Below are 20,598 nucleotides of genomic sequence, written 5' to 3'. Positions count from 1 at the left end.
GACCGATCGTCAATCACCCAGTTAAAAAAAATGTTCGAAAAAAGCGGAGAGGCTTCCGCGTGTATCCTATCGATTGACCCCGTTTATTCGGAAAATCAGTTTAAGCGACTGTGGTTTATGTAAGCATTTCCTTGTGCAATAAGTTCAGACACAGGACCTTTCCACATCTTTGGAAATATTAAACGAGGTCATCTTTGAAATACAATGCTTCGTGATCCGCGCGGGGGCTTTTGTAAGCACACGATGCTTGACGATAATGTTCGCCCGCGCCTTTATTTGTTCGGAGTATCGATTTTGAAAGACTAGAATTCCGATAGTCGCTTCAAGTTTTAACGAATTTAATCGGGCTTTCTATACACGTAATGGGGTCCCAGGTGAATACTGCCGCCCGACATCGTTCCGAATGGCTGTGTCCTGGAATCGCATACATGCGTTACCACAAAAGGCGAATACAGCGACTCGATTATTGCCAAACTGCAATTTATGCCAACCGCGTACAAGAATATTGTATCAAATGCCAATATTATTTCATTCTCAGAATTAATATCGAACAATTTTTATCTTGCTGAAAAATCCGTAGAGAAAATCCTGACATACAGGTTCCGTTTGATTGACACAGTCGATTACCCCGGGAAACTATCTCTCTGCGTAATCAAGTCTTCCGCAGCAATTTCAGGAAAACCCGTAACGGCGTCAAATCCTCAAATTAAGTGCTCTCGTCGAAATTAAGAGGCAACATTTCACTAATAATACGAGCCCAGCGCAAATATTTGAATCATTTTAACACGTCTCACATTTCTAAAATAAACTCGCCATGGTTGAAGCGAAAGTTGCTAATATCAAAGCATACGTCGCTGTACGAATTTGTTCAACCTAAACGTGATAAATGAATTCGACTAAATTTTTCTGACGGTGGCCTGCCGGAAAGTTAGTAGTGCAAACTACATGGTAGTTTCACGAGTCTGGGGGGTGTTCTAAATGGGTAGCCCTATCCATTTCTCCACCGGGACGCGTAATATACTCAGTAGCTTGTGTATGATGAAACATGCAAATGACGGTCTAAAGTATGTTCAGACGGAAAAGCGGCATTTGTCTTGCACCTTGCGTCGCCGGATTAAAGTCTCGTGCTGAACTGAATATGCTATAAAAGGACTGGAAAATTAACATACAGTAATCTTGAGGTGCAAAAGGCCTGCCAATCTCGTATCTATAGCGTTTCCATTTTTTATTAACTGTTCTCTGGTTAATGTATCGATCGTAGAATAACCAGACAATTAATCATAGGGAATTAGGCAATTACGTCTATGAAACAAATATCTTCATTAATCTTCTCAAGGATGGTAGTTCTTCTGGATCTTCAAGGATCTTCTGAGTAGAGAGTACTCTGGATGTATCCGCTAATTGATTAGATTACTGATATGTTTCTTTCCCAGTTAGATTGGAGAAAGCTTTTACTCACTTCGACCTATCTTACTTTCCACGCTGTTTGGTTAACGCCGAACAACCCTTGAGAAACCGCCTTTGTGGAAAAAGACGATCAAGTCGTATTTGCGAATATGACTTCATCTCCCATGCTTATGGCTAAGATTTATTCCATGTTTGGCTTTGATGCTTTTCTCTTATTGTTTAGAGTTTCGGAAGAAAAACAATTCAAAGAGAACTTTCCCGACCACTTTCCTTATGACCAGAAATCTTTTGCCAACTCTGCCGCCCCGAGGCAAACCAAACGGAGAATTTAAACGCGTGAAATTGTGAATGCGGCACAATCTAAATGAAGATTCATAAAACGTTTTGATAAAACATGGTACGCGGAGACGAGGTCGATGAATATGCATGAGTCTTCAGGTAGGGTCTTGCTGAACACGTGAGAGGCTCCAAGCGCTTTATAATTGAAAGATAAATGTACAAGACCCTTTAACGAGTTTCGAGAAAGATAATAAAAACGAATCGCTTGTCCTCGCGTGAAGATATTCCCAGAGATTGTTCCATATACCAACTATCATAGGAGAAGAGATACGTGTTGCCTCAGTCTGTTAGAAAATGAACCCTTCTCGTATATGAACCCGACGGGTTGCCTTTGAAACCAAATGTCGAAACCATACATTCGACTTTTCAATGCCGTTCTTCAATTAATTTTATTTTACGCATTGGGAAATTAGATGGCTTAATTATCCTAACATTAAGTTTGTACATATGAAATCGTATATCATGTTATCATAAATACTATTGAAAATGAAATAATTTGGTGTATAGTAGAAAATATCCGAGCTGCAGTGTAAGGAAATACATGATATTCCACAAGATCTACATGTGTTTGGAGAGAATGTACCAAGCTAATAGATCACGTACTGAATATCGGATCAGTGAACTTGGATCAGAATTATTTATTTCACGACAGCTGTTCACGCGTACTTTTCTGGTTTGGCCAGCGACCAAAATTCAAACTGAGTTGAATGTAATCCATAGTGGCGCGTTTCAATCCAAAAGTCTGATCGTGAAGGAAATCATAAGCGAAGCTTTCAACATCCATTTGCCCAAACTTTAATATTCCATCAAAATAACAGAAAAATTATTCACGTCACTAAAATTGATTCAGTATGTAATGGCAACGAATTGTTTCGTATTTATCAAACGTATTAAAACCTAGCTTTCTGCTGGCGTAATTTATTGTACACACTAACAGCTGATACAAATTCGCGGATTAGAGCCGTCCATATTCGTGAAAATCCATCAATTTTTAACGATCCGGTTGCTAGAGCAGTTTCACATTGATTAATCGACTTGTTTGTGTTGTGCGTCCGTCACAGGTATTTATCGTATACGAGAGAGTACGTGTGCGTTTCGTTCCATTTAAATACTCACCGTTTCGCTGATGCATTTCGATTAATTCAGGTTTTTAAAAGATCTTACTTGAAGATTTCTCTGTTATTTATAAATCACTATCAAAATTATATCTATATATTAACATTAGAATTATATTTTGGATTGTTATTCAAATAGAAATTATGCTATAATTTATATTGTGAGATCATCGTATTTGCAATTCCAGCACATTGTACAATTGTTGTTGCCCATCCGAGATATACAACAATAATACACAAACATGGTAACATGTTCAAATCTAATTTTGAAAGCAAACTAGGAAGTTGAGAGTGGTTTTTGCACCATCTGAATAATTCTAATTTCCTTGCATTTACTGAGTTCCGAGAGAGGTTGCTCAAAAGTTGGACACGAACTGTATAACTCGAGGATGGAAAAATCTTCTAATCGCGACTACGCCGCGAAAATCCGTTTCAAATTTCACTTCAGAAAAACCAGCATATGCAAAAGTAACTTGAAAAAACATGCAGCTATCGATTGGTAAGTCCCAGGGCATTGAGAAAAACAGCAAACTGTTATAATAAAACAGTTTAATATCATTCAGATTTGTTATTGGAAATAAATTAATCGCCAGTTTCACCCACGAATTTCGCTTTAACGGCATATTCGTTGATCCCTTATACAAACATAACACCGTTTGCCATGGAATGATAATATTGAATCTTTGGAAATGAAAATACGAAATAAGAGATCTTCTCTGAAATATACATAATGATGCATAATTAACTATCCACGATAATTATCGTCTCTGGAATTCGAAAATTTAAGAATTAACGAGGGTGAAGTGTTAACGAGGACGTTTTAACATAGTATTGAAAAGAGGAAAGTCGGTCGAAGGGGCATCTTCCGTACTTGCCGAAGCTCACCAACAAGTCAAGTCTTTCAAGTGTTTCTGTGACCCATTTTCGAGAAGCTCTCTGAATAAAGCGACAACGGAAGGCCATAGTTCAAACCCACACGTTATACAAGTTTGTTATCTTGAAACACCTGTAATGCCTATCAAAGGCGTTAAGTATTTTATCTATAAGCAGTTTTAGAACAAGATGTTTAAACTGCCTCGAAAGTAAGTAGTCTCAGGATCTGGTCGATAAGTAATTAGACACTTGGTCGACCACGGGTGCAATAGAATTCAATGGGAATTCACTTTGTGCGTGGAAAGCAGCCGAGTGTTTGAAATGGACGTTTTGAAGACCGGATTTCCAGTCAGCCCTATTATCCGCGAGGAACTTTGTCGAGGTGGAAGACGATCAAACGTGATGTATGGCCTGTCACGTCGGGGAAACTCTTAACTTACTGTACCATTCATGCTATCTCTCCTTTTCTTCAACGAACAATGGGACTCGGAGCACGTTAAATCCATTCCTTTTTTTCTATCCTATCTGCACTCCCATGGTTATTGACAACAATATTATCATATGGAATTTTATGAAAATATCATATAAATACATTAATACTGTTCTGTTGATATACGAGTAGCTTTTTAACCGTAGTTCATTGTAATTCTATTCTACTATACTTGAAAACTCTTTTCTATTAGATCTTTCCCACTATTGACCTGGTATTGGAAAGAATCTCATATATCTCGGGTTCAGTTAGCTGCGATAAAAGTACCGCGGATGACTTTCCGTCGATTGACTTATTTCTTGGAAAGCACGTAGATATTGGACGGGGAATCGCGACCGACCCTGGCCGAACTCCAGTTTCGACGCGACCCCACGTTGACCCGTTAATCTAGATACTTGCCAGTCTCCAGTCTCGAATATCCTGGCTTATGACGAGTTTATTCGTGCGAAACAAATCCCCCGTTCTGTGCCAATCTTTGAAACATACCAACAACAAAAATGGTATCTCTCTGTGTCAGACATCGAAAAACTTCTAACAATTTTCCATCTCCGGATCGAGCAAGCGTGGAATACGTGGTGATCGAGAAACTTGAAAATTGGATATCCGGTTCGAATACGATTGCGATATCTCGCTGAATTGGGAGTGATTCGCGATCGATTTACAACTCCCGGAGCAGCCTCTGGTTTCAATACAAGCGCGCATTAATTGAAAGCAAACAATCGTCGACCAAGAAAAACAGACGAGCCGAAATTCGTATTTATGTAACTGCATTCCGTATTAGCTTTCGGAGAAACCCTAATACGAAAAAAAAAAAAAAATTAGAAATATCTGACGGTAGGTAACGAGTTAAATATTTTCTTGTTACAGGAAACATGGTGCAAGAGGTGGTGGCACATGTCTCAAAGAAACTTATCCCTGACGACGAGCTTCCTTGCTCCGAGCTTGAGTCCTATTCTGGCGATGGGAATGGAGGATCCGAAAGCGAAAGAAAAGAAGACGAGATTAACGAAAGACGATAAGGCTGAGAAGAGCGCGGTTCCCGAATGCGCCGAGGGTGGTGAGTCAATCGAAGCTAACAAAAGTATTTTTATCTGCGAACGCTTTTCAAAACGTGTTACAGACGTTAACTGCACGGCTCCGTAAATAGAGTGATATATTTAGGTTTATGTGAATTCTGCTAACGTTCGACGGTCGGTATAAATTAATTTTCAGATGACACGGCCTGTCTACAAATACAGCGATTTGATCAATGTTAAGAATATGAAATGTATATTTCCTGGCGCTTTTGAATGAAAATCGAATAGTTTCATGCTAACAGCAATTTAAACTTGTTTATTTGTTATTAAATATTTATTTCCTGGCGAAGTAACAATCTATGCAGCTTCGTTATGTACAAATTGTTCGACTACAATGAATCGTTAAAATTCCATCGCTCGATATCATTGGAATTCAAATCTGCGTTTACGCTTAACTGAATCTGGCTCGTTGCTAAGAAACCTTGAATATAAATAACAACTGTACATCTCTCTACTCCGGTATTCTCAAACGAGTCAAACATCGTTTCAAAAAACCAGAGCATAATTGGATCACGCTTCTGGGAATCGTCCCAAGCATCGTTTGGGAATACCACAAAAGTATCTCTATTCGCGTACTACTGGATCCTTTGGCATTCTCCCACGCTCTACTAGAAAAAAAAAATACCAAATACATAGTGGGAATGTTTTATCTCTTCAAGAAGTCTCCATACGTTGGCCCTCGCTCCCGTTTAGACTATCTTCGAGTACCTCGAACTCTTCGAACTCCATCTTGCCAAAATCGTCGCCAGTCCTCCAATTGTTCTCGTTCACTTGCCATCTAGTCAAAGCACTGCCTATGAATCGACTGGGATAATTCGACTTGGCGTCTTCCAGGCTGCCCAGCTTTATATTGTGAGATCATCGTATTTGCAATTCCAGCACATTGTACAATTGTTGTTGCCCATCCGAGATATACAACAATAATACACAAACATGGTAACATGTTCAAATCTAATTTTGAAAGCAAACTAGGAAGTTGAGAGTGGTTTTTGCACCATCTGAATAATTCTAATTTCCTTGCATTTACTGAGTTCCGAGAGAGGTTGCTCAAAAGTTGGACACGAACTGTATAACTCGAGGATGGAAAAATCTTCTAATCGCGACTACGCCGCGAAAATCCGTTTCAAATTTCACTTCAGAAAAACCAGCATATGCAAAAGTAACTTGAAAAAACATGCAGCTATCGATTGGTAAGTCCCAGGGCATTGAGAAAAACAGCAAACTGTTATAATAAAACAGTTTAATATCATTCAGATTTGTTATTGGAAATAAATTAATCGCCAGTTTCACCCACGAATTTCGCTTTAACGGCATATTCGTTGATCCCTTATACAAACATAACACCGTTTGCCATGGAATGATAATATTGAATCTTTGGAAATGAAAATACGAAATAAGAGATCTTCTCTGAAATATACATAATGATGCATAATTAACTATCCACGATAATTATCGTCTCTGGAATTCGAAAATTTAAGAATTAACGAGGGTGAAGTGTTAACGAGGACGTTTTAACATAGTATTGAAAAGAGGAAAGTCGGTCGAAGGGGCATCTTCCGTACTTGCCGAAGCTCACCAACAAGTCAAGTCTTTCAAGTGTTTCTGTGACCCATTTTCGAGAAGCTCTCTGAATAAAGCGACAACGGAAGGCCATAGTTCAAACCCACACGTTATACAAGTTTGTTATCTTGAAACACCTGTAATGCCTATCAAAGGCGTTAAGTATTTTATCTATAAGCAGTTTTAGAACAAGATGTTTAAACTGCCTCGAAAGTAAGTAGTCTCAGGATCTGGTCGATAAGTAATTAGACACTTGGTCGACCACGGGTGCAATAGAATTCAATGGGAATTCACTTTGTGCGTGGAAAGCAGCCGAGTGTTTGAAATGGACGTTTTGAAGACCGGATTTCCAGTCAGCCCTATTATCCGCGAGGAACTTTGTCGAGGTGGAAGACGATCAAACGTGATGTATGGCCTGTCACGTCGGGGAAACTCTTAACTTACTGTACCATTCATGCTATCTCTCCTTTTCTTCAACGAACAATGGGACTCGGAGCACGTTAAATCCATTCCTTTTTTTCTATCCTATCTGCACTCCCATGGTTATTGACAACAATATTATCATATGGAATTTTATGAAAATATCATATAAATACATTAATACTGTTCTGTTGATATACGAGTAGCTTTTTAACCGTAGTTCATTGTAATTCTATTCTACTATACTTGAAAACTCTTTTCTATTAGATCTTTCCCACTATTGACCTGGTATTGGAAAGAATCTCATATATCTCGGGTTCAGTTAGCTGCGATAAAAGTACCGCGGATGACTTTCCGTCGATTGACTTATTTCTTGGAAAGCACGTAGATATTGGACGGGGAATCGCGACCGACCCTGGCCGAACTCCAGTTTCGACGCGACCCCACGTTGACCCGTTAATCTAGATACTTGCCAGTCTCCAGTCTCGAATATCCTGGCTTATGACGAGTTTATTCGTGCGAAACAAATCCCCCGTTCTGTGCCAATCTTTGAAACATACCAACAACAAAAATGGTATCTCTCTGTGTCAGACATCGAAAAACTTCTAACAATTTTCCATCTCCGGATCGAGCAAGCGTGGAATACGTGGTGATCGAGAAACTTGAAAATTGGATATCCGGTTCGAATACGATTGCGATATCTCGCTGAATTGGGAGTGATTCGCGATCGATTTACAACTCCCGGAGCAGCCTCTGGTTTCAATACAAGCGCGCATTAATTGAAAGCAAACAATCGTCGACCAAGAAAAACAGACGAGCCGAAATTCGTATTTATGTAACTGCATTCCGTATTAGCTTTCGGAGAAACCCTAATACGAAAAAAAAAAAAAAATTAGAAATATCTGACGGTAGGTAACGAGTTAAATATTTTCTTGTTACAGGAAACATGGTGCAAGAGGTGGTGGCACATGTCTCAAAGAAACTTATCCCTGACGACGAGCTTCCTTGCTCCGAGCTTGAGTCCTATTCTGGCGATGGGAATGGAGGATCCGAAAGCGAAAGAAAAGAAGACGAGATTAACGAAAGACGATAAGGCTGAGAAGAGCGCGGTTCCCGAATGCGCCGAGGGTGGTGAGTCAATCGAAGCTAACAAAAGTATTTTTATCTGCGAACGCTTTTCAAAACGTGTTACAGACGTTAACTGCACGGCTCCGTAAATAGAGTGATATATTTAGGTTTATGTGAATTCTGCTAACGTTCGACGGTCGGTATAAATTAATTTTCAGATGACACGGCCTGTCTACAAATACAGCGATTTGATCAATGTTAAGAATATGAAATGTATATTTCCTGGCGCTTTTGAATGAAAATCAAATAGTTTCATGCTAACAGCAATTTAAACTTGTTTATTTGTTATTAAATATTTATTTCCTGGCGAAGTAACAATCTATGCAGCTTCGTTATGTACAAATTGTTCGACTACAATGAATCGTTAAAATTCCATCGCTCGATATCATTGGAATTCAAATCTGCGTTTACGCTTAACTGAATCTGGCTCGTTGCTAAGAAACCTTGAATATAAATAACAACTGTACATCTCTCTACTCCGGTATTCTCAAACGAGTCAAACATCGTTTCAAAAAACCAGAGCATAATTGGATCACGCTTCTGGGAATCGTCCCAAGCATCGTTTGGGAATACCACAAAAGTATCTCTATTCGCGTACTACTGGATCCTTTGGCATTCTCCCACGCTCTACTAGAAAAAAAAAATACCAAATACATAGTGGGAATGTTTTATCTCTTCAAGAAGTCTCCATACGTTGGCCCTCGCTCCCGTTTAGACTATCTTCGAGTACCTCGAACTCTTCGAACTCCATCTTGCCAAAATCGTCGCCAGTCCTCCAATTGTTCTCGTTCACTTGCCATCTAGTCAAAGCACTGCCTATGAATCGACTGGGATAATTCGACTTGGCGTCTTCCAGGCTGCCCAGCTTGAAATCGACCTTGAAACCCTTCGCTTCCCTGCTCTCATCTTTCTTCGGCTCCAACCCTATCACTACAGGTGGTTCCCTCTTAGCTTCAATATTTTCCACCTCTTCCTCCACCTTAACTTCGTCCTTCTCTTGCTTATCAAGAGTGGTTATCTCTATACTGGGAGTCTCCGCTATAGTATAATGACTTAGATCGGGTTGATTCTCTCGATTGCGATGCCTCAGATGATTTTCCACGAGCCTGCCAGTGAGCTCCAATCTACTATCGCAGGAATTGCTCTTAACTAATCGAAATTTTACATAATCATTTGTTCCGTCGATGCACTTGAATCTGTTCTCAACGACCGGTGATATCAATGGTCCGTTGCTAGAATTTACAACCTTGCCCCCGTAGTAAGTAACTGATGTCCCGTACTCGCGAATCTTCTTCAATACATCCTGGGACACGTAGTGGCTCGGACCGCGGCTCTCGTTCGCCTCTTCCTCGTGACAATCGGCGTCCTCGTCCTCGGAAGATGTACACTGTACTCCGCTGCCGGGATCAGTGTCCGGGTAATCGCTGGACACCCCAGAGCTCACACTCCCAGCGTCCCAATTGTGATGGTGGTGGTAGCGATTCATCTTGTTTTTAGAAGAAGTTGAATCGCTCGGCGACGTATGACCGCTCCTTGCTTCGAAGCTCTGTGCGAGGATCCTGGTTTTGGACTCGCACCGGGGGCTGTCCAACTCGTCCTTGCCACCCACCATGGACGCATTCGAGGACGTCGATTTCTCCATGTTTTCGAACAGTTTTGTAAGATCCTTAGCCCTGCTTGAACATCTGGACCTAATACAATAATCTTTGTTAAATGAAACTCAAATTCTGCGATGCAATCTTATAAAATATATAAAAAGAAGATATCATACGTTACCTGGTTCTCTCGTGCGCCTTGTCAGACATCTCGTCAAAGTGGCCATCAATGGTGCTAAGATCTTTCATGCTGACACTCTTCCTATTATTCTTGCAATCGCTCGACAATTCCGAATTGTTCTTCACCTTGAGCGGGTTCTCAAACATACGCCGGACGTTTCTTACCGTATCTGGGTCAGGCAGTTCCTCATCTATCAATTCCCGATTCACTCTGATGGGATGGTAGAAGAAGTGCTTTTTGATGGACGACTGCTTTGGGCTCTTGGGTTCAGCGCTCTCACAGTTCCTTTCTGGTTCCACGTCAGTTTTCTTCTGTATCGCACCGGCAATTTTGCAGCTGGGCTCAGACCTCGCTTTCCCAACGGTGGATGGTTTTCTTTCTATGGTCTCAGCGCGCACCGGCTCGATGATCACCACGTTGTTATCCAGGAGTAATTCTTGAAACGAGTACTCCCGGAGATAATGCATCAACCCTTCGTACGTAACATCGCCACGAGCGCTGTTGTATATATTCTTGCCAAACATGTTGGACTTCACGATCTTGTAACGAACGTGGTCGAACTCTTGTCCATCTTCCTGGCACTCGATGGACTCAAGGCAGCTCTTGGATCTAGTCAAATTACTGTGTTTCTTATTATCATCGTTCTTCGATTCTTTATCCATGTACGAAGGATCCTCGTCGATTCCATCATCCACGGATCTTCTTCGGGTGTCACTCCCGGATTCGGAGCCAAGGCCTAGATCAGAACTCTCGGATCTAGCTTCAAAACCTAAGCTCCCTTTCACGACACTGCAAGCCTTTCCAATGATGTTCGATGTTTCTTTCACGATCCTCTCGAATCTGCCTTCATTCGGTTTCCCCTTGGTTGACGTGCTCTTCGGTTCAAAGAAGCTCTTCGTGTTTTCCACACTCGGATTTGCTTCTTCCTGTTTTACAAACTGAAAGGAGAATAAAAAGCAGTAATAAATGATGCACTGTCTGCTGGTTTTAGTAGAGAATTTCGTCCCATTATATGAAGTACACGTGAACTGTCGTAGCGATTACATACACTTAACAATATTAATATAGCTATTACCGAGAATCAAATTAATTTCTGATTTGTAATAACAAACAATGAGACGAAATATGATATTGGAGAAATAAAACAAATAATACTCAATGCTCACCTCCGGATTTTTCAAACTCCCATCGACGTGATCGATTTTCCCATTTAGTATTCCTGGATCATGGTCGCTGGACTCTTGCCCATCCGGCTGGAGCTTATCTCTCGATTCGGTTTCCACGGATGGTCGCTGATGACACCTCTTGGTCACGTCGTTATCGACGATCTTGAGCACCTGTGGCCTCCGTGACATGTCCTCCTGTTCCTCGCTATCAGAAATCCAAATCGACTTATAGTCTTCCGCTTCCTCCACTTTCCGGCGCGTCGTTAGCTCCTCATCGAGCTCACGCTCTACCCTTTCAACGTATTGTCTCCTCGCAGGCGAGTTCCGATGACAAATCGTCAGTTTCCCTTTGTTCTCTGAATTTTCCTGAACCTTAAGACACGATTCCCGATTCACTTGCTGTTGAAGCGAATCCTCTCTGGATTCCTGCGAAGAATCAGCTTCCCTCCGTTGATAGTCCTCTTCCGAATTCTCTTTCGAATCAATCTCCTCCGTGGTAGTGCTCACTTTACATTTCTCCTCGTCCGTGGCGTTGCTTCTTGTGGAGCTCCTCTTCTCCACGACGCGTGATGCTAGATACTCGAGAGGCTTTAACTTACTCCTTTTCGGGATCGTCTCGTTGCGGTGAGAAAACTTGTTTTTACGCGCGTCCTCCGCGTCGAACTCTAATCGCACGTTTGACAGTGGTAACAAATTCAGAACGTCGAAGTATTCCAACTCGCCGTCGTCCTCGAAGAGGATGCTGTCCAGGCTCCGGTGCTCCTTCCGTTTACGCTTCACCTAGAATCAGTTAAAATCAACACTATTATAAATCATTCCCAGACTGCGGATTGATATGTTTATGTGACAATGAAAATGTATTTTATTGTGCATAAAAATTCGCAGTTCATTCGTTACAAAAGACTGCACGACGTGTGCACGATCCTTGTTGATCTACACCTGTACCTTTATACAAGATACACCTTGCATATCATCGCATAATCTGTATCATGCAATTTATCGTTCGACTGAATCGATATTCCGTCAGTCTCGAGATAACCGCCGTTAGCTCCGGTTTCTCGTACAATACCATAAGAGATAAGACCTCAATTTATCTCCTGGGATTAACCCAACACGAACGTGCTTCAACTGTTATGAATGCATTTTATGAAGGAAGAACACAATGCTTGTAAGATGTATAAAAACTACCTATCCTTGATCTTAACACAATTTATGTGGGGTATATTGCACCGCAAACGACACCCGCTCTCTACTGCAGATCTACTAAATAGCTGCTTTTACGTGACCCACGCTCAAGCGATAGATCGTAAAAAACGTAAAAGTGTGTAACCCGACAACGATGTGTTAAGACAATTATAAAAGGTTGAACAAATGTAGGTAGTTTACCTGAGTATAAATGCAATCGATGCTGCGATTGCCTTCGATGGGCCAGCCGTCTTCGACGACGTCCACCAGCCCGCTGACCGTGTCCAACCCCTGGACGCTGCGATAGCGTCTGGGCGATTCTGGCCAATCGAGGATGTTCAATCGATCAGGATCTGTCCGACTGCCTCGTGGTTGATGCAACGGATCCGGAAACGCGGCTAGCTCAGCTGGGATCGAATGGAGACCGCAGGCAGATCGAGATTGATAGGATTTAGTCTCGTTGAATCGTTCGTAGGAGTCCGATAGGTGTTGCTGGCTTTTGTACAACCTGAGTCGAGAAATTGGATCGAAATTAGAATGACAGTATTGTTCTTGGAGCATGATTTATGAATCTCCCATCTCCGTTTTCGTTTCTTGTATCGTGGAATGACATTTTGACCGACTGCAATTTTTATTCGAAGCAGTGGCTGCATTATTAAAAATAGTGCCAGATGTTTCAAGTCGTATATCATGTCTGGTGCGAATCGAAAAAGAATAAAAGCTCCACGAATTGTTTTCTGCGATTCATAAAATTTTTTGTAAAACAGTTTTTCAGGAACCTTGGATTTAATTTAGTGCGTTAAAATAGAGATTTGTTAGATCGTTGATTTTCGAAAAATACTCTTCCTGTTGTACAATAAATTCGTAAACCAAACGGTACTCGTAATTACAGTTTGAAATGCGATATTTGTACTGTATCTGGATCTCGATTAAGTTGGCCGCGCGTGTGGTATACTGATTGGGAACCTAATTGCATGGAATAGGTGCTATTCTCGGTGAGAACGTGCGAAAAATCCGTCTGCCGCGGAAAACGATGCAAACAGAGCTGTTACTGCAATTAAAAGCCTCGAACGAGGCTCGTTACGCTAACGCGTTCTCCATGCTAATTATCGTTTCCTAATAGAACAGTTTTTCTTGCCAACCATGAATCTGTTACGCCTCGCCGCTATCTCTTCTCCAGTCAAACCAGGCGCCCTTCGATGATTCCGAATTCAAGATAGAAATTCGTAACCGTTTCTCAGTTTGTTTTTTCACCTAGCAAACTCTGCAGTGTATAGATGAATAATTTCAAACTTTGACACACATAAGGATTCTCGTTTTAACCGCATGAGTCAATAAAAAATACGACATACGATAATACGTTTCATGATTTTATCAAAACATGGTCTATATGAATTCATTATTTGATGGAGATCATTGTCCTTGTAATTTTGTTAGAGTTGATCGTAAAATCGATGGTCAATGGATGCATGAAATAATAATCGTTCTGAGCTCACCTGTCCTTCAGCGAGTTTCGATCGATTAGCTTGGCTCGCGGGATCAATTGATGCTGCCTGGGTAAATCAAAGGTCGACTGACCCAGCCTGAAGTGGCGGTGCGCCTCTCGATCGTGTCGGGATTCGTCCTCGGATATCACCGCAAGGCTCCTCGTACGTTTCAACAGCTTCCTGCGATCCTGCGTCGACTGACCCTCGTGTCGTCCCTCTCTACGATCCAACAATATTTCATTCGACCATTTGTCAATATTCGTCAAAAGCTTCTCTCGTTAATAACGCTTCGACCTTTACATTGAAAAAAAAGCCATATCGCTTCGTTCTATTAAAAAATTCTATCAAATGTATAGAAGTGAGAATTGTTGAATTCCAATATTTGGTGTTAGAAATTTTATTTTACTAAACTCTATACACGATAGACTTACAATTTACAAAGCAAGATGCATACAATTATACTTCCTAGTGTTAGACTTTAAACAATTGAAAAGATACGACTATAGATCTGGATCTGGTCTGAATGTCTCTAAAAATAAATCCTTTATTCTTTACAAAAGTTCGATAATGTGTCCTAAGAAGTTGTGGGGTGAGGAAAGGAACCAGTAAGAAATCTTAGAGCTAAAATACACGATCAAGCTATGATTCAAAGTTGATGAGTAATGGGCACATGGGTCACATACATACGTAATTAGGTACGGGAGATAGGATAGATGAGTGGAGGATTGCAAGCTAATATATCGTAATCCAATTAGTAAGCTATCAAATGTTTGCTAAACTAAAGCGGTATCCGACAGAACGTGTGTCTTCTCTTGTTGGTAGCGTCGCGAAACGATGATAGTATACCATTCATATCTGTCCTTTCAAAGGAAGTAGGAAATAGCATTACCAATGCACACACTACTGGGACCCATGCTCTATCTCCCGTCAATACTACATTTCAATAATGAATGAAACTGTGTACAGCACAGTATCATTGATGTATACAAAATTCTCTTGGGATTGAATGGTCGAAATGATCGCAAGCGCAAAGACGAACACAATTTTCAACTACAGGTACAGGAGTTATGTGGAGCTGCTTTTACTTTTATATTTACATATCAGAAGATTGAAAAATACGAATGGAATGAAAGATGTGAGAACGTTGCAAGTGTTTACTACTACGTCGACATAGGAAGTGTCAGTACTAAATCCGTGCAAATAGTTTATTCCTTGCACGAGACGCAATGAAAAATCGGTTAGAGGCACCGATGCATATTTCACTTTACGTAATCCTTGACGAAGCAGTCGACGACTATTCGGTGCCAGATTCAAGGCCCGACGTCGCTAACGCCAGAAAGATAAATTATGCGGCGTGACATTCTCTTGAAGAAGGAAATTTCATATCGCGTGAATCTGGGTCTAATTCTTTCGAGGAAATAAAAGTAACGCTGCATTCTTTCCTGAGCATCGAGGTCACGTTCACGCGTATCATAACTTTTACAACAATTAAAATGAAAACCGTGAAACGCAGAGGAGAACGGCAAACGAATTAAATAAAAATCGTGGAATGCAAATAAATTCTGCTGTACGCACGCGATTCAAGTCGTTAATGAGCAGAGTTAAGAGATCGCTCGCGAACAGGTGGAAATTCGCAACTGTGTTAATTAAATTCTGTATTTGACTAGCGAACGAGTGGTCCCGGCAATCATTCAAAGCCTTCTTATCAATAATTACACTTTTACCGGGTAATACTGGCACGTGAACTGTAATATTGTAATCAAACGAAGTAGTCACGCAAGCTTGCTTCATTCGAAAACTGAACCACGCCTTCACAGTAGAACTACTTGCTCGGCCAGCGTTGACAGAAATTAGAATCTGTTACGAGCAACTCTTTAATAAAAGTAAAATTTCCAAGATTTATAACGATAGGTAAGGAGTAATGGGAATCAGGAACTGGAACGCGTTTGGAGAGAGTAATTAGACCAATCCACCGTGCGACACTGTAAAAGGCCGTCGCGAAATTCGTGTCAAGATTGCTTTCATGACGAAATGCACAAACTCAGCGCTTGCCATTCGCATACAAACGAGATTCGTATGATACAGCTGTTTCAAGTACCTTGATCATAAAGTATCGCTCGAGTATATAATGTGCAGAGTAACAATAAAAACAGAAAATTATCTTCATTTCCCACATTAAACTTTTAATGTATGCCGGCGAAATACTCCGTTTTTTGCATTCTTCTTACTGTCTCGATCAATTTAACTTCGCCTATCGAAAAGTGATTTACCTCTGTCCCCAAGGAGATTGCTTCGAAGTTTAATATCGAACTTTCTCTCTTCACTGATTCGATTTTAATGAATCTTAGAAAAATCGGTATTACTTAATTTCAAAATATCGGACAGATGACTGTAAGTAGTTAAACAGGGTTAAAACAAAATCTGAAAATGTCCTTGGAGATGGCTGTAATCGGATTTTTAGTTTGCTAACTTTCGTTCCCTCGAGCGGTATCGAAAACCAATACTCTATGACGTATCCTCGGGACGCAAAAAAAGAATCGAGGAAAGCGATTGTTTTTTTGTGAGCGTGGCTAATAACTGGCTCAAGACCGCTGGTTTTTCCACTCGAGCAGCCAGAAACTGCAAGTCAAACGTCCTTTCGAACACGGATCCTTGAGAATAGGATGCAAATGGCGTATCGTCTCATTGTGTTCGGCTGACCACGGCGAGGAATCGTTACGTAACTTTTTTTTGTTAAGTTATCTCTCCTTTTACGACCCGCCCTCGTCTCTTTTCTGTTTTCGATACTATTAGAAAATGTTACAGACGTTACAACGTTTCGTACCGTGACCGGGTTTCGTAAAAAGGCTTTCATTCAAAGTATCTGTTGCATCGATTCTTTGCGGGACGGTGGTCAAACGAATTTGAAATCAGGAATCGATAGATCTTCCAATTTGTTCGGTGAACGAAAGATCGATCGCGTAAAGCTCGCCCCAGTGACCTCAACAGGAGGTTTACTTTTGTTTCATATCACACAGGTTTCGCGACTTCAACCGAGAAGAACGACGCACGCGACAAGAAAAACTTTTCTTTCACAATTGTGATTGGGATCGGCAAATCCTTCAAGGGTAATCGATACAACCCATTTTCTTTCACACGAAACCGTGAGCTAAAAAATACGATGGCTTCTCACTCTATTACGTTTTCTCGCACAAAATGAGAAAACTTGAAATTTGTTCTATCGATCATTTATTTTAGAACGAAATAAGCGGTTTAGGTTTATTATCGTTCAATTTTAAAATCAAATAGTGTCGGAAGGGTGAGATCGTTCGAGGGACTTAAGTTTAAGCTTTAAATTTCGCTTCGCTAATCCTTCGAACTTCGAACGAAGTTACATAACAGTTTCCTTAGATAAAAGTTCGAGTTTTATGACACAGAATCATTCTGGTTTATGACCTGTTAAAAAGGTGCGGACATAAACGACGTCGAATTCTACACGAGTTTGTTTACTTCTTTACATATTTTTATTCAACACCGTCGACTATGCGCGAGGATATTGATACAGGCTTCCGGTTGATCGGGCGTAGATCATTGTACTCGTGTAGCCACAAAGGAAAGGCTAGAGTACTGTAATACGTACGAGAGAAACGCGGCAGGAATATCCTATGACACAAACCGGAAGAAGTTCCGCGGTCTGAACAGTCGATGGTTCGCATCTATAGCCGATAGAAAACGGCACTGTTCACGGGTCAAAGAAGTTTCAGATCATCATTGATCGGGACTCGATGTTCATTGTGCGAGCTCCATTGTTAAAACCAAATAAAAAGATTTGGTCACATCGACGATATTATCGTTCTTCTGGACCTTACAGATTTTTGTTCCAATACGAAAACTACACTTTGCAATCTTCGATAATACCAATTGATTCTTAAGGAGCAGAGAATTCGTTTAACCTTGAAAAAGCAGTTCTAAGTGCATGCGGAAAAACAGGAACGATGTTTGCTATCGAGACTATATTTAATGTGTGCACCGTTAACGCGAGTTAGCAGCAAAGTGCGAACAGTTTCTAGCAAAGATAATCTCGGTAACTACTTCTGACGTCAATTTTTTTGTTCATCTATACCAGTTGACTTACTGACCTTCATTCAAAAAGAACGGATATTAAAATCTGACACGACTATCGAACAAGAAAAATGTAAAAAAAGGTAAATGATTTAATGGTGCAAGGTTCAATGTTCTATATAATGGAACTTGATTTACAATGAACCTAATTAAAATTCACCTGTAGAGTACTCAATGAGAACTCTAATATTGAAATTCGCTCTGCAATCAAAGAACAAAAACTCAAACTTCCGAATTATGGAACCGCATCTTACCTTACTAGTTAATGAACTCTCGGCTTCGATTTCCCAAATGTGACGATTAGAATCGAAAAATGCTACGAATTCACTCACGGAAGTTCTCGGTCCAGGAGCAGATTATCAATAAGTAAGTACCCAGTTCGAAATTGTCCACGACTGAGGACGATTTATCGACACCCCGGCTTTTCACTTTCTCGTTCGCGCATCGACTGCGCGGATATCTGACTCCGGAGCCGATCGCCACCGTGTGCACCTGTTCCCTCAACAGGACAACGTGTCTCCGCTCGGATTGTCCATCCGTAGTGGGAGTACCGTACACCTTAGCCTTAGGATATGACGTCACTCCATGGTTAGAGACAACCGAATCGCTGATCCTTGACGAGACTTTTTTTCATACGAGACTGAAAGATCGTAGAGAATTGATCGCAGAAAGTCGTCAGCATATGAAATTCGTATGACAGCGTATGAAGAAAACTTGTAAAATTTATTTCACATAGCGTTCGAACAATTACATTATTTTGCGTTTAGCATATAATGGAGTTTAACGATTGGCGAAAAAAATGAACGCCCCCACAGGAGGACGATTATTATTCCGAGCATCGAGGATGACGTGTCAGGGGCGTCCCTTCAACAATGCTCAATGGCGAAGGACTCTTGCTAGATACGATCGGAGTCGTAAAAGTCGAGGGTCAAATGGCAACGACCGTGTGCCATATTCACGCAGGATTTAACAAGGTTACATTTTCGAAACGGAACGAAAAATGAATTGTCGAGGAACCCTCAAAGAAAATCTTCTCCCTAACGCGATATTAAGTTCAGTGATAATTATAAAGAACTATGAACTGAATAAAGAAATTATTGTAAAAATGTTCGGACGCAAGGCCTTATCGCGCTTACGATCATAAAACTGGTTGGACGGTGTTTAAACCTCGATTTGTCATAGTTCGCGACTTTATAACTAGCGCGAGGAAACGAGTTCTGCTATGAAAAGTAGAGTTGCGTGCATAATGCTTAAGAAAAAAAAAGGTGTAAACTGCACAATATTTTCCAAGATGCATGCTAATTACGTTAAATCGCAAGTCAACCGCGGCTAGACGCAAAAATTCACCGCGTGACGCGCAATATGCACATTCAGAATTGATCGGCCGCGCATACATAGTAGCGCCCGAGGCTGCAAATTGATTTATGCCAGCAGACACTACCGCCGATATACATACATATAATGTCGTATATCACGGGCGTTTCTATTTTATCTTAGAGAAAACTTCTTCCGTTAAACCGCTGCGATCATTATTTATCTATGCCAATAAAATTGCCCGAACTTCGCCACCGAGACTTTTCAATGTCTAAAGTTGGGATAGTCTTATCACAAACACTCCCAAAATCTCATTTTGGCCAAATCGATTCAATTTTCTTCCTAACTGCGAATTCTCGTAAATAAATCGCGGATTTTGAGATAAGGCAATTTAAAAAATGGAATCGATATTGCTATTCCTCTCAGCATTGGAGATTTACTTATCATGTTTTTTCCTTGCGTCCTTCAATATATTTTCTATAAATGCATAAACCTATTTATAAAGTGTTGTATAACGGCATGTCAGGGATAATAAGGTCAAATATTCATCACATCCGACGTGACGTGCCAATTAAAAATCTATTGCTCTGCCGTTCGAATTGAATAATAGATTCCTGTCTGGAACGAATGGTATCCGAGAAAATGAATTTTAAATATCCGAGTGGGCTTTGTTCCCCGATCCGGAAAACGAATGACAAATTAATGGGACCTGTACAATTCTAGGACAAGTTCTTTTTGAAGGATGCTAAATCACGTCTAAGGATGTATTGGCCATACAGTCAATACCAAAAATTTATGTACCTTAGAAAAACGCATTTCCTATAATTAAAAAGAAATCAGACGTCGGAAGAACAATGCTAATAATAAATAGCTACGTGCTAAAAAGTATAGAAGAAAATGTCCAATTAATTATTGACACTGGCGAAAAGTCTTTTATATAGGAATTTTAGGCACTAACGTCCTTTACATGAAAGATTCTATGAATTTTTCTTCTAACTCCAGTATTTAATGAGTTACGTATGATTATTTAGCATTTTATTGATGTTGACAAAATCCGACCATCCCAGCGTCGAAATGGCGAACTTTTCACAAAAAATTTCGTTTTTCTTCAATAACTCCTAAACCGTTAGTTCTACGGGGAAATTGTATACAACCTTTCTT

At 40.6% G+C, this 20,598-nt stretch overlaps 2 protein-coding genes across 7 annotated transcripts in view; one reads left to right on the top strand and one right to left on the bottom strand.

Moving 5' to 3' along the window:
- Window positions 1-20,598, top strand: part of MCU (mitochondrial calcium uniporter) — a 42,784-nt gene that overhangs the window by 8,911 nt on the left and 13,275 nt on the right. Inside the window, exon 2 of one of the 2 annotated variants that reach the window (XM_018021096.2) lies at window positions 5,092-5,281. In XM_018021096.2, coding sequence (XP_017876585.1) covers window positions 5,092-5,281 — 190 coding nt within the window. Of the gene's footprint in view, window positions 1-5,091; window positions 5,282-8,198; window positions 8,412-20,598 lie in introns of those variants that run through there. The other variant, XM_018021097.2, reaches the window with a different exon arrangement.
- jv (javelin) overlaps window positions 5,529-20,598 on the bottom strand; it is a 22,680-nt gene continuing 7,610 nt past the window's right edge. For 3 of the 5 annotated variants that reach the window (XM_026811888.1, XM_026811891.1, XM_026811890.1), the window contains 5 exons: window positions 14,032-14,241; window positions 12,737-13,043; window positions 11,351-12,130; window positions 10,185-11,122; window positions 8,659-10,099 (listed from right to left, as the gene is read on the bottom strand). In XM_026811888.1, coding sequence (XP_026667689.1) covers window positions 9,085-10,099; window positions 10,185-11,122; window positions 11,351-12,130; window positions 12,737-13,043; window positions 14,032-14,241 — 3,250 coding nt within the window. In that variant the 3' untranslated portion in view covers window positions 8,659-9,084. Of the gene's footprint in view, window positions 6,121-8,658; window positions 10,100-10,184; window positions 11,123-11,350; window positions 12,131-12,736; window positions 13,044-14,031; window positions 14,242-20,598 lie in introns of those variants that run through there. The other 2 variants (XM_018021093.2, XM_026811889.1) reach the window with 2 other exon arrangements.

This window comes from Ceratina calcarata, unplaced genomic scaffold (assembly GCF_001652005.2).
Source record: "Ceratina calcarata isolate Rehan_Ccalc_2016 unplaced genomic scaffold, ASM165200v1 scaffold25, whole genome shotgun sequence".
NCBI classification, from domain to species: domain Eukaryota; kingdom Metazoa; phylum Arthropoda; class Insecta; order Hymenoptera; family Apidae; genus Ceratina; species Ceratina calcarata.
Note: the sequence above shows the minus strand (reverse complement) of the source record. Positions and strands in the feature narration are given on the sequence as shown.